This window comes from Amblyraja radiata, chromosome 9, assembly GCF_010909765.2.
Source record: "Amblyraja radiata isolate CabotCenter1 chromosome 9, sAmbRad1.1.pri, whole genome shotgun sequence".
Taxonomy (NCBI): domain Eukaryota; kingdom Metazoa; phylum Chordata; class Chondrichthyes; order Rajiformes; family Rajidae; genus Amblyraja; species Amblyraja radiata.
The window spans coordinates 38,471,255-38,494,873 of record NC_045964.1 but is presented as its reverse complement, the minus strand read 5'-3'; the positions used below and the strand labels follow the sequence as shown (position 1 = coordinate 38,494,873).

Genomic DNA, 23,619 nt, shown 5'->3' with positions numbered 1-23,619 from the left:
CGGAGAACAATTAACCATCAAACTGCATATCTTTGGGCAAACCCATATGGTCACAGGGAGAATGTGCAAGTCCACATAGACCGCAGAATTGAATCAGGTCTCTGGCACTGGGAGGCAGCAGCTCCTACCAGCTGCGCCACTGTGCCAAAATAATTTAAAGTACTCAAGGAATTTAAACTAGTAAATGGGGTAACAGAGTCAAATGTAAGAGTTGATGTAAATGTGAAAAACAAACAATAGAAGCATGGAATAATAATGCTTTAGAAATGAAGGGAAAGGGAAAACTATGATGCAAAGCATTTTAAATGAATAACAGTGGGGAAGAAGGGCAGAGTAGAATGTGACCTAAATAACTGTTCCTTATCCAAGCAAAGAACATTTTATAAATTTGGATTGAAGATGAACAATTAAAAGGTGAAAAAAAAACTGAGGTTAGAATCATTACAAAATGAGAGTATAACAAGGTAATCAGGTTGTACAGGCTCAGCAGCAGCGAGTCGTGTACAAGTCTCCAGCCAACAGCTGTGAGGTTTTAGTAGTTGGCTCAATAGCAGCAAGCAGTAGGGATAATGGGCAGGTATTTGAGTCGGCAGCTTAGTTCATCAAAAGTTATTAATGGAGACAGAACAAAGACATGGTCGTAGAATCAGATCACAAATCAGCTAGGATTTTAATGGCATGGTCACATGTTCCAATGCAGGTATGAGCAGCAAGTAATTACAATGGGTGACCCCAATGTTTTCCTTTAACTACCCAGTTTTTGGATCTCAATTTATTCTGGTCAATTTTGATCTTTTCTCTAACATTCCTAGTTCAGTTAAACATCTAATTCCTGTTGAATATAAATCTTTATGGGAAAAATACAATAATACTGGAACTGGCCATGTTTTAGATTAACAAACTACAAATAAATCATATTAAGCTCAATACATAGTCTCTCTGCACAAGTTGCATGGATTCATTTGTTACCCACATATTTCTTTCTACACACCTTACAATGAGATGAACCTATAGACCATTCCACTTTTTTTGCAAAAAATACCCCGCTGTCTTTACGGTTAAACCTGCAACTGATGCTGAAGTAGTCACAAAAACAAAAAGTACTATGGACATAAGCAGCAATTACATTTAAATATTCAAGCGTCTTCTAGAACTCAGACAGAGTACTTGCATGTTTCCAACATTTCAACCAGAATTTCAGCAAATATCGATCAAAATTGGAGTTTAAAATACAATGCTCCTGTAATCAGTTGAACAGAAAAGTACTACACTTTATCCATAATAACACTTACAATACCTGACCAGGAGTCAAATTCCTTTGCCCTAATTTGAAGTAGATTTTTTTATTCTGCCAGTTGGCATGATAGTCACATGTATTTATTAGTAAAGTCAAATGTCAAAACTTATATACATAGCTAAAAAGACATGTAAACAAAATACATCATAATGCTGTTTTACAGAATATGAGATAACACTTTCCTAGTTTAAATAATCCTGTTTCCCAACAGTAACGGTGCCTGTGAAAATAACTTCTACATCTTTTGGATCATTACTTGGAATTTGCCTGCAAAAGAAAGATAATGTTAAAGCTAGGTTTTTTTTAAAGTAACTCATTAACTTTCCAAAAAAATAAATATCAAGCAGTTTGGTAGCTTCAAAAGTAATAGTGCAATTTATAAGCAAACAAAAGTCACAACATTCGTATTTTAACTGGGAGGTGGGGAACAAAGGTTGGGGGGGGGGGGGGGGGGGGCAAAGAGAAAGGGATCCTTCTTTGGTTGTTAATGCTAAATATGGGAGAGTTGGTTCTGCTGACTTCAATACAGGAAGTTGTAGCGACACCTAGTGGTGGCTTGAAACCACCCTCGCTGTTGGCTGCCGCCGTCACGTGATCGCGGGTGTGTTTTTCACAGGTTTTTGGTTCCTCAGTTAGTCAAGCTCCACCTGTGTAGCAGGAGCTTCAAGATATTTGGCTGACCCAGCACGCGGTTGTGTTATACACTTTGTTTGTCGTTTTAAATAAAGAAACTTATTTTACTCAACCGGCTCGTCTCGCCAAAGTGGCACACGTCGGGGTCACCACTTTGGCGAGACGAGCCAGTTGAGTAAAATAAGTTTCTTTATTTGAAATGACAAACAAAGTGTATAATACAACCGCGTGCTGGATCAGCCAAATATCTTGAAGCTCCTGCTACACAGGTGGAGCTCAACTAACTGAGGAACCAAAAACCCGTGAAAAACACACCTGTGATCACGCGACAGCGCCAGCCAATAGCAAGGGTTCGCATTGCCTCAAGCCACCACTAGATGCCACTACAAAGTAACTATAATCTGTAGTTAATACTCTCAGCTGTTTAGCCTTGCATACAAAAAACATTAACATCTGAGAGCTATCTACAAACAGCCTGCCACAGAAACACAAATATGGGATTCACTGAAATAAAAGCTTAAATTCTTCAGTTAATGCTACCAAAACATCAAAAAACAATAACAACTTACATGCTGGCATTGTAGTAACTTCCACTGTCACAATACTTTTAATTCCCAAGTTCGATAAGGCACCTCTAACCAGCCCACACGTAAATGCCAAATACTGAAAATTAAAAAAGGGATTTTATTAACTTCTGTTGTGCTAAAATAAAAAGTTAAACCTATAATTAATATGGTTCAAAGACGTGCACACCGCGGACTTTAAATTCAGGTCCATGTTCTACAAAAGGACACAAATCAAGGATGATTGTGAAAGTAAGCATGCAGGTACAGCAGGCAGTGAAGAAAGCAAATGGCATGTTGACCTTCATAGCGAGGGGATTTGAGTATAGGAGCAAGGGGGTCCTACTGCAGTTGTACAGGGCCCTGGTAAGATCACACCTGGACTTTTGTGTGCAGTTTTGGTCTCCTACTTTGAGGAAGGACATTCATGCTATTGAGGGAGTGCAGCACAGGTTCAACAGGTTAATTCCCGGATGGTGGGACTGACATATGATGAAAGAATGGATCGACTGGGTTTATATTTACTGGAATTTAGAAGGATGAGAGGGGATCTTAGCGAAACATATAAATTTCTTAAGGGATTTGACAGGCTGCATGCAGGAAAAATGTTCCCGATGTTGGGGGAGTCACAGTTTAAGAATAAGGGGTAGGCCATTTAGGACTGAGATGAGGAAAAACCTTTTCACCCAGAGAGTTGTGAATCTGTGGAATTCTCTGCCACAGAAGGCAGTGGAGGCCAATTCACTGGATGTATTCAACAGAGAGTTAGATTATAGCTCTTAGGGTAACTTAATCAAGGGATATGGGCAGAAAGCAGGAACAGGGTACTGATTTTGGATCAGCAGCCATGATCGTACTGAATGGCGGTGCTAGCTTGAAGGGCCAAATGACCTACACCTGCACCTGTTTTCTATGTTTCTATGAAAGCAACAAGCTGTAAATTAGCATTAAAAATGTAGACGATCGAGTCAAACATCTGTGGGGTTTTCAACTCAACTCGCTTTACCTTATAGCACGCTCACCTGAAGAGTTGAGGCGAGCACAGCCATGATCATTAAATGTAGAAACTAGGGCTGCAGATGTTGGTTTACAAAAAAAGAAACAAAGTGCTGGAGAAACTCAGCAGGTCAGACAGCATCTCTGGAGAACCAGGATACAGTAGGTGATGTTTCGGGTCAAGACCGTTCTTCAGAATCAAGGTGACATTTTGGGTCAAGGTAGCTTCAGTCCATTGAAAGGTCCCGAACCAAAACATACCAATCCATGTTTCCTCCAGCACTTTGTCTTTTCTTCATGATCATTAAATGGTGGGACAAGCTTGAATGGCTACCTACTCTTATTATTAACTTCTTGTGCTCACCTGGGTCAGAGAATGCTGAACAAATACACCCCCCAACTCCCCCTCCAGAGTAACTAAATTAAGCCTTCATTGATCGTGGGGACCCAAAGGCCATTAAGGGAGTTCTCACGGGATCTAATAAAGGAGACCTGCTTATAGTGCACAGCCCGATCCACCTGTCAAAGATTATTTTTAATTCAGGGCGGCAAGGTGGCGTAGCGGTAAGGTTGTTGCCAGAGACCCCGGGTTCAATCGTGACTATAGGTTTTGACTGTACAATGTTTGTACGTTCACCCCGTAACCACGTGGGTTTTCCTCGGGTGCTCTGGTTTCCTCCCGCACTCCAAAGACATACAGGTTTGTAGGTTAATTTGGCTTCATTAAAGATTGTAAATAGTCCTTAGTGTGTAGGAGAGTGCTAGTGTAACGGATCGCTGGTCTGCACGGACTCAGTGGGCTGAAGGGCATGTTTCCACATTATATCTCTAATATAAACTAAAAAAATCTCTTTGCTCTCTGTACACTGGAAATATTTCACGTAGCTTTTAGAGCATCTCAAAGTACTTTTGAAATGTGGTCAATGATACAGTACAGGAAACACTTTAGCCAATTCATACCCTGCAAGATCCCATAAAAAGATCTGTGATAAATGAATAGTTAATATGTTTTTTTGTAATGCAACTCGAGCAATACATTTTGGCCAAGACTTCATGGATAACTCCATTCCTCTTCTTTGAATGGTGCCATTAAGCTTGTATCACCCGATTGAGAGAACAAAAGGAGCCTCAGACTTGTATCTCATTGTCAGCAATCGCTCAGGCACTTATTTAAAAGGCTAGTTTAGATTTTGGTTCTCAACTTTGGAGTAGGATTTGAATCCACAACCTTTGGGAATACTACCATCCGAGCCACATACAACTCAAAATGATTGCACTAGTAACTCAAAAAACAAACTGCATATTTAATTGGGAGAGGAAATGAACAATTGTTTGGTTTTCTTCTCATCTGCCCCAGAAAGAACTCTGTTCCACATTCCAGTCAGACAAATTGATATTCCACCCTCCTCCCTGGACAACGCCAGATGCTGCACTCCAAAGAAACGTGCGTGAATGGCTCAGAGAAAATAGAGGAAGCAAACCATAACAGAGCAGAGTCTTGCTATAATTAACATACCGATTTAGCAAAGAGACAAGCAACAATCTTTCATGGCAATACCCCCTTTCAACATAGATTCCATCATGTTTCAAGCAAAGTACCATCAAAGATCCAGAGCATGGTAGGTACCAAAAATAGTTGGAACGACCACAAAGTAATTAGCTGTTTTCTCCTTCGACCTCTCCCCAAAACAAGTGCTGTAAATAAGCTGCCACAAGGAAACTCAAATGTTAAAGATCGCAAGGAACCTGCAAAGAGAGTTCTTCTCAGCAGCTCAAAGTCAACCCAAACAGAGTACAGAGAGTCCACTGCATCTGGCCTACCCCAAGGTCCATCGTAATTATCTCCCGTTAGGAAACTTTAGAGAACACACCAAGGTTGATTGATGATAATGACCAAGACATCTAGTTGCTAATTAACACAAGGTTAATTCTTGAATTTGAAACGTCATGGGGAAAATAGCTTTAAAGGCAGGCAAAGACCAAGATCCAAAAGAAAACATGTAACCTAAAGAACAAAGGTGTGTGCAACCAAAATATACCTTGGGTGCATGTTCCAGGTATTGCTTTCCTGCAGACATCTGAGTCAAGAGGCGGAACTTGTTGTCTTGAAGCACATAAATGCCCTGTAGGGTTAATATGACAACAGTTAAAAATGTTAAAAGCACTGAAAAGTCAATTGTTTAACCGATTTCAATGTTATTTTTTCATTAAGGATTTAACATTAAGCTATGGTAACTCTTCAGTTCCATAAGAGCGCTGCATTATAATCGATGACAATATTTGGTGGAAATATAGAATTAGATTACTTCTGCCTCTTCAGATAATTTGTACAAATTTCTTCGCGTTATTTTAAAAGCAGGAAATTCTCCCTTCCACCAATCTCCCTTTGATTACCAAAAACAAAATTAATTGGTGAGTTAAATTGAGCTTGATTCAGCCCACTGCTCAGACTTGCCTCAGTTGCTCACATCTACCTAGGATGGATGCAGAGGGCCAGCAAAGCATGTTAGTAGACAAGCACTAGCAAAATACAAACTGCTTAAACTTACCTTTTCCGTCACCTAAACTCTAGGGTGGAAATTGCCATTCAGGTGAAAAAGCCCAGGTTGAATGGCAAAGGATCAGAGAAAAATTCCTGATGTAACCTGGAAATCCCTGTCAATGGCTATGCTGTTGAACTCTATATGGATCCCAGCAATAGAACAATGTCACAATAATCTGAGGATGACATCCGACCCAAAATGTAATCTGTCCATTACTTCCACAGATGCTGCCTGACCTGCTGAGCTCCTCCAGCACTATATTCCAGCACCTGCAGTTTCTTGCTTCTCTAACATAATAATTGTGTTGGTATCCACTCAAGTAATCCTAGATTTATAGCAGGTCCCTTGGATTTACCATTGTTTTTTTAGACAAAAAGGTGCTGGTAGGCATAAAACAGTCCATGTGACACCTATGTGACTGGTGCCGACCATTGCGGCCACGATGTACGGCTCCTTGCCGTTTAGCCTGTGTTTGTTCGTTTGTGTCGTCTGTGAAAATCCCACAAAGATCACTTTCATGAGAGAGGTACTCATTAACTTCAGATATACATTGTTCCGAATTTCTCTCACTCGCTGGATTATTTGAACATACTTGTCGGCGGGGCTGTGGTTGGTGTTCAAGATCTTGAGATGGAGGAGGACCCGGGGGAAGCTTTCTGGAGCACTCGCCCGACTCCGACGACGAGGATTACGCACACCGGTAATCCATGCAAATCTACGTTCTCTCAACAACAAAGTGGACGAACTGAAACTCCTGTGCCAAACAAACAAAGACGTCTCTCGAGCCACTGCACTGTGCTTCACCGAGTCCTGGCTGTGTGAGTCGACCCCAGACAATGAGCTGCAACTGGCTGACCTTCAACTACACAGAGCGGACTGCGAAACGGTGGCAGCGGGGAAATCAAGAGGCGGTGGAATATACTTCTATACTAACTAGGGCTGGTGCAGCGACATCACGGTACTGTCTAACTTCTGTTCTCATCTGGAATCTTTTTTTATAAATTGCAAACCCTTTCATTCTCCGAGGGTATTTACCTCTTTTATTCTCGCTGGAGTTTACATCCCCCCCCCTCCCCCAAGCCTGCGTAGGTGAGGCGCAAACACAACTCGCTGTCCACGTAATGAGAGTAGAGAGTGACTGCCCAGACTCCATGGTCAAAGGTTTGGGGGATTTTAACAAGGCTAACCTCAGCCGAGAGCTTCCCAAATATCGACATCACGTTACCTGCCCCACCAGCGGGGAGAGAACACTTGATCATTGTTATACTATGTGTCCCAAACATTATGGTGCTCTGAAATGAGGGACCTCCACAGCTGATGACAGAATAATTTTCTCTATAATAAAGAAAAAAAAACAAACACCTGTCCATCAGATCAGAAACACTCTTCAGGGGTCAGGTGTGGATTTGTCAATGACCACTGTCTGCAGAAGACTTCATGAACAGAAATACAGAGACTACACTGCAAGATGCAAACCACTGGTTAGCTGCAAAAATAGGATGGCCAGGTTACAGTGTGCCAAGAAGTACTTAAAAGAGCAACCACAGATCTGGAAAAGGTCTTGTGGACAGATGAGACAAATATTAACTTATATCAGAGTGATAGCAAGAGCAAAGTATGGAGGAGAGAAGGAACGACCCAAGATCCAAAGCAGACCACCTCATCTGTGAAACACGGTGGTGGGGTGTTATGGCCTGGGCATGTAAGGCTGCTGAAGGTACTGGCTCACTTATCTTCATTGATGATACAACTGCTGATGGTAGTAACATAATGAATTCTGAAGTAGATAGACACATCCTATCTGTTAAGTTCAAACAAATGCCTCAAAACTCATTGGCCGGCGGTTCATTCTATAGTAGACCATGATCCCAAGCATACTGCTAAAGCAACAAAGGAGTTTTTCAAAGCTAAAAACTGGTTAATTCTTGATTGGCCAAGTCAATCACCCCATCTGAACCCAATTGAGCATGCATTTTATTTGCTGAAAAGAAAACTGAACGGGACTAGCCCCTAAAACAAGCATAGGCTAAAGATAACTGCAATACAGGCCTGGCAGAGCATCACCAGAGAAAGACACCCAACAACTGGTGATGTTCATGAATCACAGACTTCAATCAGTCATTGCATGCAGAGGATATGAAACAAAATACTAAACATGACTACTTTCATTGCTGAGTCCCGAACATTATGGTGCCCTGAAATGGTGGGACTATGTATAAACACGGCTGTAATTTCGACATGGTGAAACCAAAATTTATAAAAATAGCCTTTATTAAAATCTGACAATGTGCACTTTAACCACACGTGATTTTTTCAATTACAAATCTCAAATTGTGGAGTACAGAGGCAAATAAATAAATGATGGATCTTTGTCCCAAACATTATGGAGAGCAGTGTATGCTTATAACAGTTTGCGATGGCAGCTGTCCAGTATGGAAAGATAAAACAGTCCCATTTGTCCTGCTGTCCATTCTGACTGACACTGGTTAGCTTTCTGGTCATTTAAGTGATCTATCATCTATTATTATTGAAATTTGCATACTATTAAGAGTCTTTTCCTTTCACATCATTTCTAATAAATCATATGATACGAAATTATCTTTGAGTTTCATCCATTGGGACTGCTGCCTTTAAACTATGTGGGAGAGAATTTCTACATAATTTGTTTCCTTACTGAAAATCATGAGCTTAAAGGAGGCCTGAAAAAAACAGATAGGCGTTGAAAGTATTAATTTAAATGGGATTAAAATGAGATTTAAAAAACATGGTGGAAATTACTTGGAGCGTACAGTAAATCTTTTTGAAATTTATAAAATAGAAAGGATTGGAATAAGCACACAAGGGAACTATTACATTTACATGAGGATCGCATTGCATTAAATTGGGCATTGGTTGTACATGGATGACTTGTGCTTGTATGGATTTACTGACAATAGATCATTTCATTTTCACGGTCACATAAAATAATTCAGTTTGTACTTCCTGAATCCAATCAACTTTTCTAAACAATTGAGGAAATTTACATTCTTCTCACATTGGCATTAAGATCATAAAGCAATAAAGCATACAACTTTCACTGTATAAATTTTGCTCAATTACCATGCAGCATAAACCCGTTGGTATTCCCAGCCTTAGCCATCTGTATAAAAGATCTGGACTAAGTGATCAGGACAATGGAACTACTGTGAACACTGAATGCGGCAATTGGCTGCACTCAGTAAAATTCAGTCTGTAGAATTTTACTGCCCCTCTGAGGCCACGTAATCTATTTTATTGGCATCAGTTCTGAAAAAAAGTCTTCTATTTAGACAATAGACAATAGATGCAGGAGTAGGCCATTCGGCCCTTCGAGCCAGCACCGCCATTCAATGTGATCATGGCAGATCATCCCCAACCAGTTCCTGCCTTCTCCCCACATCCCCTGACTCTTTATAGGGCTCTTTAAGCGCCCTATCTAGCTCTCTTTTGAAAGTGTCTGTTTTGTTAAACATTATCAATAACCCAGCTTTAAAAAGTCAGTGGCAATAGCCACTTTTCAATAATCTTTCCCAGTATCTTTTCAGATATTTATTGTCTGATCATTTTCATACCTCTTAAAGTCTAATTTTAAAAATAACTACATTTTGTTTAGTTTTAGCAAGTTCGATATCACCACAATAGGTGCACTTATACATGTTACTATTTCTTAACTTGAGGCAATAATAACTATTTATGCCAGCAGAATTCAGGTTAATTTAAACAAACTGCATTTTAAATACATCTGAACAACATACCTGATGGTTGGTCCGAAGATTATCAATCTGTTTTTTAAATACACTTGTCCAGAAGTCTTTACAAATGAATTTCATAACATCCAATTCATCTTTGAATCGTGCTGTATCTTTAGTAAACCTGTGATCAAACCAGCCATAATATGAATAACTAACTGTTTGTTAAACATTATCAATAACCCAGCTTTAAAAGGCTAGTGGCAATAGACTAGTCCAACCAATATGTTGCATGGCAAGGAGTATCATTCCATAAATATTTAATTGAAAGTGCAGTAACATTTATAGGATTTTCATTTAAAAATATTTCAAGATTAAAAATAAAGTCCTAGTTATATGAAGATTTAGCATGACTCCATGCATAACTCTGGCTCAAGTGAAATGAAAGATCTTGCTTTTGGCATTAATCCTACATGACATGGGTGCTCACAGTCTTCTAATTATGTGTAGATGGAAGGGGAAGAAAGGAGTGTGGAGCCACCTATAGCATGGTAGTTGGACAGTCAACACTTGCAATTATGGCAAGGGATTACTTTAGTCTCCAAAACAAAACTTGATATCAATGGAGATCTGGGTCATGAGCAAAACTGAAAGCCACAACCTACTTAAAGGACTATAGCAAGTAAATAAGCCGAGAGAAAAAACACAATGATCCAGAAAGCAAAAATCTGCAACTCATTTAGACAAAAGATTAAATTGATAATAATTGGTTTTAAAACTGCCAGAGGAAGTTATATTTCAGTACCAAACAATGAATTAATGCTTCATGGACAAACTATGTATATATTCCTCAAGCAGTGAGAATGGCATATGTTTAAAAGAAATGGAAGAGTTTTCAAAAATAATTAAGGAATTAAAGGTAACTTGTATTTTTCTATCACATATAATTTTCAGTCGATTAGATATTTAACTGTTGACAAAAATGGCCTTTCATTCCCAACAAAACTCTGCCCAATGCGGCAAAGTAAACAGCATGCTTCTCTCCTGTGAGTGACCATAGTAAGGAGTTGCAACTTTGAACCTTTCTTTAACATACAAGCAAAGCCCACTGATGGAAATTTGCCCTCTGGATTCTTGTATTGTGGGCAGCCACATTTGCTGACCTTATTTTATATCTATATTACTATAAGTCTGATGTTGACCACTTCCTGTTGTTCTGTATATTGATTTTTTTTTAAACGCTGCCACTTACGGCTGTGATTTTTGGCCATCTTACTCAGAGTCCCCCTCCGCTGCGCAGAATAAGAGGATTTTTCCCATCGATGAAAAATAAAAGAGTTATTAGTGTTTAAAAAATGTTGAGATTCTCTCTCCTGAAGGCCACGCCCCTTCCGGAGAGACTATAAAAACCGGAAGTGTTGAATGCCTCTGCAAGATGGGGGGAGCGAGAGGGTCACGTCTCTCAGTCTGAGCTGTGAATAACACTGAACAGGTGTCTACTAAACTGTGAGTGGTTTTACTGACCTGTCAGTGCCCTTTATGTGGTTTGAAAATATAGTTTGGAAATGCTAAAGCTGTGTTGCCTTTGGTTTGGAAATGCTAAAGCTGTGTTGCCTTTGGTTTGGAAATGCTAAAGCTGTGTTGCCTTTGGTTTGAAATGCTAAAGCTGTGTTGACTTTGGTTTGGAAATGCTATAGCTGTGTTGCCTAATTAAAGTTGCCTTGTCTAATTAAAGTTGCCTTGTCTTCTATATAATTAAAAGTCTAATCTTGACCACTTCCTGTTTGCACTTTATATAGATTTTAGAAAAAAAAAGCTACCACGTATGGCTGTGATTTTTGGCCATCTTACTCAGAATCCCCCTCCGCTCATCAGGTGCCGAGGATTTTTCCCATTGATGAAAAATAAAAGAGTTATTAGTGTTTAAAAAATGTTGAGATTCTCTCCCCTGTCAATCACTCCATGAAAGCCACGTCCCTTCTGGTGGAAGGTTGGGTAGGGACTATAAACCCAGAAGTGTGGGCGTGGCTCAGTCTCTGCAAGATGGAGGAGGGAGAGGTCATGACTCGCTGTCTTTAGTGGCCTTGCACCCTGCTTGAAATGGTATGACACTGCACTTGAATTTGGTGGCCTTGCACCCTGCTTGAAATGGAATTTCAAGGAATAGCCGTGAGTCAATTGCCAGCCCACCATGAGTGAGTGAGCTGCCAGCACAACAGGCTTGAGTGACTGAGCTCCCAGCCCAAGAATCCATTCGGCCCACAATGTCCATACCAGCCCTCTGGAAACCATTCCCTTCAGCCCACAACACCCATACAAGTGCTCCAGAAAGCACCCCCTCCCCCCACTGGCCACTGGCCACCAATATTGGAATTGGTGGAGAGGTGGAATATTGCGGTGGGGGACCAGCCCTCCCGTTGATGCTGGGACCCAACGGGTCCCACTTAGTCTAGTTTATTTAGAAAATGCAGTTGCTTATTACCTCTCTATTAGTCCTTGTCCAACTCTGAATCCCATGTTTTCCAGTTTAGTGACATATCTTCCACTTTCCTAAAAAAAAGGGGAGAAAAAAATTAACAAGTGGGTAATTGCTAAGCACTAACAATACACCTGGAAGAATGTGTGTACTTGTGGCATTTCCATTGTTAACATAGATATCTTAAGAAAAAGTTGAAACTTAATATAATCGAGAAACTAACTTACTGATTATACATTCTTCTTAATGCAAAACTAAAAGCAATTGTTCCTTTTACTGAACTAGTAACTCAGAGACACAAGTACAAACACACACAGAGTGTGTGAACTGTGAGGAGGATGCTATGAGAATGCAGGGTGACTTGGACAAATTGGGGGAGTGGGTAGATGCATGGTAGATGAAGGTTTAATGCGGACAAATGTGAGGTTATCCACTTTGGTAGCATAAACAGGAAGGCAGATTACTATCTAAATGGCGTCAAGTTGGGAAAAGGGGATGTACAACGTGAACTGGGGGTCCTTGTACATCAGTCTATGAAAGTAAGTATTCAAAAAGGAACTGCAGATGCTGGAATATCGAAGGTACACAAATTTGCTGGGGAAACTCAGCGGGTGCAGCAGCATCTATGGAGCGAAGGAAATAGGCGACGTTTCGGGCCGAAACTCTTCTTCATCAAAAAGGAACTGCAGATGCTGGAATATCGAAGGTACACAAAATTGCTGGGTCAAAAAGGAACTGCAGATGCTGGAATATCGAAGGTACACAAAATTGCTGGGGTATGCAGGTATAGCAGGCAGTGAAGAAAGCGAATGGCGTGTTGGCCTTTATAACAAGAGGAATCAAATATAGGAGCAAAGAGGTCCTTCTGCAGTTATACAGAGCCCTAGTGAGACCACACCTGGAGTATTGTGTGCAGTTTTGGTCCCCTAATTTGAGGAAGGACATTCTTGCTATTGAGGGAGTGCAGCGTAGGTTTATAAGGTTAATTCCCGGGATGGCGGGACTGTCATATGCTGAGAGAATGGAGCGGCTGGGCTTGTACACTCTGGAGTTTAGAAGGATGAGAGGGTATCTCATTGAAACATATAAGATTGTTAAGGGTTTGGACACGCTAGAGGCAGGAAACATGTTCCCGATGTTGGGGGAGTCCAGAACCAGGGGCCACAGTTTAAGAATAAGGAGTAAGCCATTTAGAACGGAGAAACACTTTTTCTCACAGAGAGTGGTGAGTCTGTGGAATTCTCTGCCTCAGAGGGCGGTGGAGGCAGGTTCTCTGGATGCTTTCAAGAGAGAGCTAGATAGGGCTCCTAAAAATTGCGGAGTCAGGGGATATGGGGAGAAGGCAGGAACGGGGTACTGATTGGGGATGATCAGCCATGATTACATTGAATGCCGGTGCTGGCTCAAAGGGCCGAATGGCCTACTCCTGCACCTATTGTCTATTGTCATCTACAGAATATCACATACAGAAGGTATAAGTACAGTACACTGGACACAAAACAGAAAAGTAGAAAAGGAACTGGCCCTTCAGCCCACAATGTCTGTGCCGAACATGATATCAAGATAAACTAATCTTCACTGCCGATACGTGCATTACCCAAATGGAAACCATGGATGAATGTGAAGTTCACTCCCAAGTGGTCCAACTCTGCAGCATTCAAATCAAACAAATCAAATTGCCATCCATTTTCATCCTGAATTTTTCCAACACGAAATTCCAAAAACTGAACAATGCCAAGACAGTCTTCGATTACTTACACCGTTAAATATTTAATTGCTTTAATTTAGCTCCATGTTTAATGGCATATAGTTCAATTAGTAAACCACAATCACAAGCTAAGAACACGATCACATTTTTTTTTCATTTCATAGGAGCAAAATTAGGCCATTCATTCATGGCTGATCTGTCTTTCCCTCTCCTCTCATTCCCATTCTCCTGCCTTCTCCCCATAACCCTTCACACACTTCCTAATCAAGAATTTGTCAATCACCGTCTTAAAAATACCCAATGATTTGGCCTCCACAGTCACCTGTGGCAATGAATTCCAGATTCACTACCCTGTGACTTAAGATCTTCCTCCTTATCTCCTTTCTAATGGTACATCCTTTCATTCTGAGGCTAAGCCCTCTGGTCCTAAACTCTCCCACTAGTTGAAACATCCTCTCCACATCCACTCCATCCAGGCCTTTCATTATATGGCAAGTTTCCTTTTAAATTCCAGCGAGTATAGGCGCAGTGCTGTCACCATATATTAACCCAATCGTCCCCGTAAACCTCCTCTGGATCCTCTCCAACGCCAGCACATCCTTCCTCAGATATGGAGCCCAAAACTACTCACAATACTCCAAATGCAGTCTGACCAGTGCTTTATAAAGCTTTAGGATTACATCTCTGTTTGTATATTCAAGTCCTCTCGAAATAAATGCGAACACTACATTTGCCTTCCTTACAACCGATTCAACTTGCAAATTATCCTTTTGGGAACCCTGTACCAGCACTCCCAAGTCCCTTTGCACCTCCGATTTCTGAATCCTCTTACCATTTAGAAAAGTCTACGCCTTTATTCCTACCAAAGTGCACGAATGCACACTTTCCTACACTGTATTCTACATTAAAATGTTACCAACCACTGAAGTCAGGCTAACAGGCCTCAGTTTTCCCTCTTTTGCTTCGCTCCCTTCAAAGTCAATTTTATTTGTCACATACACCCGAAGGTCCAGTGAAATGAATTTGCCAGCAGCGATAACCTTAAAAAGAACATACAATACACAATAAAATTTAACACAAACTGAACAGCTGAATTGCATGAGGAATTTTCCAATCCTTTGGAACCATTCCAGACACTAGTGATTCATTAAAGATCACCATTAATGCCTCCACAATCTTTAAAGCCACCTCTTTCATCTGTTCCAGGTGACTTATCCACCTTCAGACCTTTCAGCTTCCCAAGCAAATTCTGTTTAGTAATAGCCACTTCACTAACTTCTGCCCCCTACTCTCTTGAATTCCAGGCAGGTTGCTGGCATCTTCTGCTGTGCAGGCTGTCAAATAAATGTAAAATTCTCCTTTCATTTGCAATATCCCAATTGTAGTGGCCTTTTTGGCTTATTTTGTGTGTCATTAATTATGGCATTTGTCTTTAAATTTTAGTCTGCCCGTAATTATGTGGGTGGGATTTATTACGTAATCAAGGGCTTGTTTGGTGCTGTGTTTCTTGTGCAGAAGCTTAGATTTAGTTTAGCTCGGAGTTACATGGGGAAGGAATACCCTTCGACCATGTGAAGTTTAACCGAGACACGAGGAGTTTTCTAACGTTTAAAGCGATATGCTGGAGTTTGACGAAGATTAAAGTGTACGAGTCAAAGAAGAAGGTCGGATGTATATCTTATCGTTTTTCTTCAACAATAAAGAAACTGTTAATCAAAAGACTGTTATGAAGATTTATCTGTCGAGAAGCTCTGAAAGTCTCGGAGAGCTCACATGCGTATTACAACATTCTCCTAAAGCCATGTAGTCTCTTTAGTGGCTAGAGGGAGTAATCTCTTGAACGATATAATAATCTGCCGCTACACCAATAGCAAATTATTATGGCATTCGACTGTTAAGTTCTTTAACTACATTCAGCTTTTGTTTTTATTTTGTTCGTTCTCTTTTGCTCTTCCTGTATTACAACCTGACACAATAGTGAATTTCCTTCCTGTCCTCACTGTTCCTCCAGTAGCTATGAGTTGCACAGCTGTGGCTTGACCTCTACATTGGAAAATATCAATGCTCCATCTGGTAGCACAAGCACTTCTAAATATTAGAGTATCCACCTCTATCGTACAAATTTTGTCAAGTTTCTTTGTATTTTTAAATACATTAGTGTTAGAATGTATCAAAATTCATCCATGTCAGCTAAATACCCTCTGTCTGAACCCAAACGATAATGAGTGACACATTCTCGCCACGTTACTAATGGCATGATCTTGGCATACTAATGGCATAATCTTGCCATTAGCAACCAAAATTATCTTGCATCTTCCTCAGTAGAATTCATTAGTGTTATCCCTTTTTCATGCTTTCTCATGTTTCTGCAACCTTGAGTGTTACTTCGGCCCTTCTGTACCACAATAAATCAAAATGTAGTTGGGATGAGAGAAGAAATTAGCCACAAATGTAAATTTAAACACCTACTTCTGCTGAATGCAAAATTTACAATTACCATTCGGACATTGAGACACAAGGAACTGTTTATGCTGCAATCTTGAGTAAACACAAAGTGCTGGAGCAACTCGGAGGGTCAGGGAGCATCAGTGGAAGGAAGCGATAGGCGACATTTGTAGTTCGGACCCTTCTTCAGGCTCATGTGATAATTAGCATTGTTACACGCTATTTCAGGGCTACTGAACCAAGGCAGTTTCATAATTAAAGAACAGATCAATCTTTGGAACAGATCAGCCATTAACTATTTAAATCATCAGGTAGGGGGCATTGAAAGTTCCTTAACAAGTATTTGATAAGCAAAAATCGATGAAACGCACACACAAAATTATGATAAATTTGCATGCACCATGTACTTCACATTTGCATGCTCCAAAATGTACTCAATCGTGGGGAGTCTCGCTTGTGATGGACTGGGCAACATCCATATCTCTGTAATTTCTTGTGCCTTGAATAAAGCATAGCCCAAATCAAGCTGTGATGCATCCCAACAGCAAGCTTTCTATGGAGTATCTGTAGATGTTGTAAGAGTCATTGGGGTTATGCTGAATTCCATCAGTTCCTGAGGAAGTAGGGGCATTGGCATAACTTGTTGGTGTAGATTGGTTACTCCACACTAACTAATTGTAGTGCTTTATTATTAGAAGCTCCGCCTACTACAGGGTTCATATCATCGTAACCCAGCTTGTGCTGTTAGTCTAATTGCCGCTACACAGCTGAAGCAACATGCTGTAGTGTACTGTAAGTGTATTTTAATAAAGTCTGTTGTACCATGTTTGCGAGAATGACAGGGTCATTTACATGGTGCCAGGCGGGATTCTAACTCACGCCTCCAAACATGACTCCGTGTTTAAGTATATCGGTTTTTATTTTGTCTTCTGAGTTTTGTTCTTTCTATTCACTATCGCTGCCATGGCCAGCTCGCTTCGCCGTCCAGACCCTCTGATCTTTGACTCGGACATCGCTGAACGTTGGCGCAATTTTGAGCGTGACTACAACCATTACATTCGTGCTGCTCATCGCAACGCTGCACCAGATATGCATGCTTCTATACTGCTCAATGTCGCTGGCCCTGAAGCAATGAAGCGTGATGAGCGTTTCAACTATGCGCCTGCAGTTTTGGATCACAACAACCAGATTGTGGTACCTGCTGAAACTATTGATGACCCTGCAGTCCTACTCGCTATGTTCAGACAGCTGTGTGACCTTCGTGCCAACTCCATACTTGAACGTGCTAAGTTTTTTGCCCGCTACCAACAGCAAGGAGAACCTGTTGAAAATGTCATTAGTGAGCTGAAACACATGGCTGCACGCTGCCGTTTTGGGGATTTATGTGAGGATCTCATCCGCAACAAACTGGTAGGAGGTCTGCTTAGTGATAAGGTACGAGACAAACTGCTCCACGATACTGAACTGACCTTGGCCCGAGCTGAGCATGCTTGCAGAATTGCTGAACTTACTGTTTCTCACACAAAGTCTTTGTGCTTTGGGCCACATTCCTTGTACAGTGTCATTGCTACCGACACCTCCTATTGTAACCGGCGTCCACAACCCCACACACCACCTCGAGAGCCTCAGAGATCTATCGAACGGTGCTCTAACTGTGATGGCTCCCACGCTCCAGGTCGCGAATCCTGCATTGCTTTCGGAAAAAGTTGCCACTATTGTAAGAAGATGAATCACTTCATGAAATGCTGTCGTTCACGCTTAGCTTGTTCGTTCCCAAGGCAATCTGTGCACCTGTTAAAACATGAAACTACTGATAACGAATACCAGGATCTGGAAGCGCCATCTTCTGTTCAGCTCCAGAGCATGAAGATAACAGTCCTAACATCAACTCACTGATTGCTTCCACTAACAAGCAACTTGACCCTGAAGTTTCTCTCCTCGTTAACAGTAACATCACCGTTGCAAAGATCGACACTGGTGCCAAATGCAATGTCATGTCTTTATCTGAATTTAAACAAATCCGTAATGCCGAACGAATTGCAAACACTTTGGCCACTCTGCAAGCCTACGGGGGAGGGGAACTGCTCCCATTTGGAGAAACTGAACTGAATTGCCGCCTGGAGTCACAAGCTCACAATCTGAAGTTTTTCCATTGTCCGTGGAAATTCTGCAACTCTGCTTGGCATTAACGCATGCCAGGATCTAGGACTGGTTACATTTGGGCCTGCAGTTCATCAAATTTCTCCCACTGAGGGCTCCACTCAGCAGATACTTTCACAATACAAAGAACTATTTGACGACAAGCTTGGAAAGCTGCCCATCAAATACAACATCACCATTGATCCAAATGTCTTACCTGTGGTCCGAGCACCACACCATATTTTGCATGCTATGCGCGACAGAGTACACAATGAGCTCCAGCGGATGGTGTCTCTGGGTGTCATTGTTACAGTCACTGACCCGTCTGACCGGGTTTCCACCATGGTGGTAGCAACAAAGAAGAACAAGGAAGAAATCTGAATCTGCATCAACCCCAGGGACCTAAACACAGCGATCAGACGCCCACACTACCCGATGCGTACATTAGAGGAAGTTGCTGCTCAGATAGGCAGTGCATGCTTGTTCTCTGTTCTGGATGCTAACAGTTCGTTTTGGCAGATCCCGCTGGACCCTGACTCGTCCAATCTCACCACGTTCGGCACCCCCTTTGGCCGCTATAAATTTCTGCGGATGCCCTTTGGCATCATCTCTGCTCGTGAGGTTTTCCAACGCACAATGGAACAACTATTTGCGGGGTACCCGTGCGGCATCATTGTCGATTATATTCTCGTTTCCGGACGCAACGCGGCTGAACATGATGCCAATTTGAAAAAAGTACTAGATCGTGCCGAAGACATCCATCTTAAGCTCAACCCTCTAAAAAGACGGCTGCCCTGCCAGCAGTGTGTTAGTCAATTGCCCCATGCAAAACCTGCGAACAGCCATCAGAACAAGGCCAGTTCACATTCATGATGGTGTCGTACATACCTACCGAATGCCTAAGCAGCCTGGCAGAGCACAAGGCTGCAGATGAAACTCTACAACTACTGTACTCAGTCATCCGGCATGGCTGGCCGGATAAACAACATAGTACCTCACTTGCGATTCGCCCAAACTACCTGGTTCGCGACGAACTGGTGTTACAGGATGGGGTCATAATCAAGGGTCACAAATCAGTCATCCCAGCTGTTCTTCAGGATAAGTACTTCGATGCCGTCCACAGGGGCCACCCCAGTGTGGAAGCAACCTTACAACGAGCTAAGAGCATGGTTTACCGGCCTGGTATGATCGAATATATACGCGAAAAAGTCGAAGAATGCGCTGTCTGCCACACCAGCAGAAACAATCCTTGCTCTCGCACCCTGTTCCTCTTCTGCCGTGGTCCACGGTTGCCACCGACATATTCGAGTAGCGTGGAAAACACTATCTGGCTCTTGTTGACTCTTATTCAGGCTGGTTCAAAATTAACCTACTCCAAAACATCACATCCGACACAATCATCCAAAAGCTGTCACGCCACATCTCTGTGCACAGTGCCCCTGCACGTCTCCTATCTGACAACGACAGGCAGTTCACTAGTCAGTTTCAAAAACTTTGCTCAATGGTGGGATTTTCGCCATGTTACCAGCGGTCCCGAATTTCCACAGTCCAACAGACTCGCAGAACGGGCGGTCCGTAGCGCCAAACAATTAATGGAGCGCTCACACCTTGCTAAATCTGATGTATTCTTGGACTTGCTTAACTTAAGGAACATCACCCATGACCCGATACTGGGGTCTTCAGCCCAACGCCTGATGTCTCGGCAGACCCATGTTGCTCTGCCTGTGCCCCAGCAGCTGCTGCAGCCACAGGTCCGTTCACCTCCTGTTGTCCAGAAACAACGCCAACTGAAGCGATCTTTCGACAAGTCCAGCAAACCACTTAAACCTCTCTCTAGTGGGCAAGTTGTTCGCCTTCAGACTGACAAGTGCTATGGCCGTTTGGGTCACATCCACAGCCCTGCCAAGGTGCCGCGCTCATATCCAGTGAGCGCCGACGGCGGCATCTACAGACTCAACCGTCAACATCTCCTTCTTGTGAAGGAACCACATCCTGCGGTCTCGTATCCAGAACCCACGTGACTGATGTACCCTTCTACTATCGGACTGTCTCTTCCCTCGCGTTCTGCTGCTGCAGATCAGCTGCTGGCCATGCCCCCCACGCCCTCACCACAATGTTCGGCGGCCCACTCGCCGGCTTGGCTGTGTTCACCCCACGGGACTCTGGCACTGTCCCCACATGGGTCCCCGGTTACTTTACCGATTGCTTCCCTGTTGAAGGGAGGAGAAGTGGATCTATACCGCACACACGCGGGTTGGGATTGTAGGCCACCCCTTAGGTATGGGGATTTTGTTTAAACCATCTATACGTCCCTGTATGCGTCATTAGCGTTTCGGGTACTGCATTACCCAGTCATTACATATTAATGCGTTTATTCTTATAGACCATCTGCATTTAGATGTGCTTCACTTATATTTCTACAAGGAAAGATGTAGATTGGTTACTCCACACTAACCAATTGTAGTGCTTTAATATTAGAAGCTCCGCCTACAACAGGGTTCATATTATCGTAACCCTCCTTGTGCTGTTAGTCTATTTGCCGCTACACAGCTGAAGCAACATGCTGTAGTGTACTATGTGTCTTTTAATAAAGTCTGTTGTACCATGTTTGTGAGAATGACTGGGTCATTTACAGTTGGCTATCGCTTTAATGTGGTTGGTCCATGACAGATCATTAGTAATATTTATGCCAAGAAGCATGAAGCGCTCTGCTAATGGTAATCTCTTCCCATGACAGAAGTTAGACAGAGTGCCTGGCTCACAAGCCTTGTGTCAGGTACAGGCAACACAGCATGTCAACAGAGTTGACCTCAGGTGGTCAACAGAGGGCCTCGGGATTGGGGATTTTGGCCTGGAAGAGGGCATCAACAATAGATCCCTATCCTTCCAGTGAATTGTGGATTTTGTAGCACCAGTGGTATCTTCCCAATGCCACGAGGATCTTGCTATATAGCGTAGGAATCTGAAACCTAGAGATCAAGGCAGCCCTGTACATAATGAGTTTTGTGCCATATCTAATCTCTCGATCTTCAAATGTCAATTTCCTCAATTGACCGATGGCTGTGCTCATGCATTGAAGGTGAATTTCATGACTATGGTTCTGCAATATAATTACCATAGGCTGACAGTTTCCCCATTTGTTTTACAGTTTAGCTCTGTAATTGCATGACATTTTGATAGAGGTGCAGCAATGCACCAAAGATTGGAAAAGTCTTGGACGATGGCAGCTCTTTACGTGTCACCAGTATTCACTGGGATTAGCTCAATGAAGAACATGCATGTGCAGTGACAGCAAGTGCTGACAGTATGTAATTAAAACCTCAACTAAATTGTGATTTTGCAGAAATTGTAATACCACACTATTGAGCCTCCAACAAATCATTAGTGGCGAGTGCTAACACTCAATCCCTTTGCACACTTACTGCTAAATTTAACCATTCCTCTTGTCAGATCATAAAGGAGAGAGACAGCGATAGCACAGAGACAACTACAGCAATGGAAGGGAGGATCACACAGAGGAATTGGCATACGCGTGCCCAGGTTAGCAATATTCAGAAAGCAAGCAAAATTAAGAAAATGTCAGAGAATCTGTCCACCCGACAGGCAAGACACAGTCATCAGAGGAGTAGAACCACTCCCAGTTTTAATGCTCCTCCTCCAGTCAGGGTGCAAAAGTGGGTCTTTCCCCAAGCCAACGTTACCAAGGGACACTCCTCTCTAATCTTCTTTTAATATGATAGCTGGCAACTAAGGAATGACAACAACACCAGGGGCCACAATAAATCACAATTATAAAAGTTCTGTTGTTTTTTCCAAACAAAAACATTGTCTCATTCTCCCAAAACAAATAGGTCTGCTGACTTTGTAATTACTAGCTTTGACAACAAGCCAGTTATATTCATCTTGCTTGCAGTCCTGCTGCATTTTTTAAAGTCACTCTGCAATTTTTGTTGTAGGTGCCTACACTTGCCCAATATTGTCTAGCACTTATTTACCATTTGGTTATCAAAATTGCAAGTTGTCAATCCTGGATGCAAGAAGAGAAAGTAAACCTGCATTGAAAAACAAGGAACTGTGTATGCTGGAATCTTGAGCAAGACACACAGTGCTGGAGGAATTCAATGGGTCAGGCAGCATCTGAGGAGGAAATGGACAAAGGGTGTTTCAAGCCAAGAACCTTGACTTCAGTCTGAACCAGAACGTCTGTCCCTTCCCTCCCCTGAACTGCTGAGTTCCTCCAGCACTATGTTTTAAACCTAACTGTGGCTGGACTCTGCAGAGCAATTTAGACCATAGCAAAGGAGTACAGCTTTGGAATATGTTTGATGCCTAATACTAAGACTCCTCGTGTGAGGGCAGATCTTTGATGCTGCTGCACCTCCCCCTCTCCACACCCCCATCCCCTCACCCCATCAGAACACCCACGCCATCCCCATTGCCCCCGAAACCTCCCAATGCATCCAGCCTCTCCCATCTCTCCCCCTCCCCTCCCCTTGCCCCACACCCACCCATCACACTTTACACCATCCCCGCCACCCCACGTCCCCCAAACCCTCCCAATCTACCTAACCTCTCCCAACTCTCCCCTCCCAAACCCCCTCCCCATACCCCACACCAACCCATCACAACGTCGACACACCATCCTCGCTACCCCACTTCCCCCAAACCCTCCCAATATGCCAGCCCCTCTCCCCGTACCCCGCAACCCCTCTCCCCATACCCCACACTACTCCCCTCCCCACTTCCTCACCATCTCTCCCTGTTCCGCCCACTTGTACACGTAGGAAACCATCTCGGTGTGCAATAGCTGGAAGAGAGCCTCGTCCGCCATCTCTTGCTTGTTCATTCTTCCGAGCGGTGAGTGAGGTCTGACCAAGCCAAGGGAGTGTTACCGGGCCGGAACAGCAGCAGCAGGGAGCAAAGATCTTAGACAGGGTGAGGCCCCCGAGCCCACACGGCGAGCCGCCGGCAGCAACTGACAGCCCTGGCACTGCAGGCCCCGCCTGGCCGGTTACCATCACAACGCCCGGCCCACCATCGCCGTCACGTCCGCCGGCCGAACGGGACCACGGTGGAGGAGGAGTTGCAAGGAACTCAGTGAGATGGGGAAGG

General features: G+C 42.8%; 1 protein-coding gene across 1 annotated transcript; it reads right to left on the bottom strand.

Annotated features, from left to right (window-relative positions):
- Positions 1–343: 343 nt before the first annotated feature.
- trappc6b (trafficking protein particle complex subunit 6B) lies at positions 344–23,619 on the bottom strand. The gene is made up of 6 exons (XM_033027164.1): positions 23,258–23,619; positions 12,222–12,289; positions 9,806–9,923; positions 5,529–5,612; positions 2,500–2,593; positions 344–1,564 (listed from the first exon to the last, which is right to left on the bottom strand). The coding sequence occupies exons 1-6, from the start codon at positions 23,351–23,353 to the stop codon at positions 1,533–1,535; spliced, it is 492 nt and encodes a 163-aa protein (XP_032883055.1). The 5' UTR covers positions 23,354–23,619; the 3' UTR covers positions 344–1,532.

Coding starts and splice junctions, on each gene's coding strand:
- trappc6b (XM_033027164.1), bottom strand. CDS start 23,353: ATGAACAAGCAAGAGATGGCGGACGAGGCTCTCTTCCAGCTATTGCAC. Junction 12,290..23,257: donor GGGCGGAACAGGGAGAGATG/GTGAGGAAGTGG, acceptor CCTTTTTTTTAG/GAAAGTGGAAGATATGTCAC. Junction 2,594..5,528: donor ACCTGGAACATGCACCCAAG/GTATATTTTGGT, acceptor TTTAATTTTCAG/TATTTGGCATTTACGTGTGG.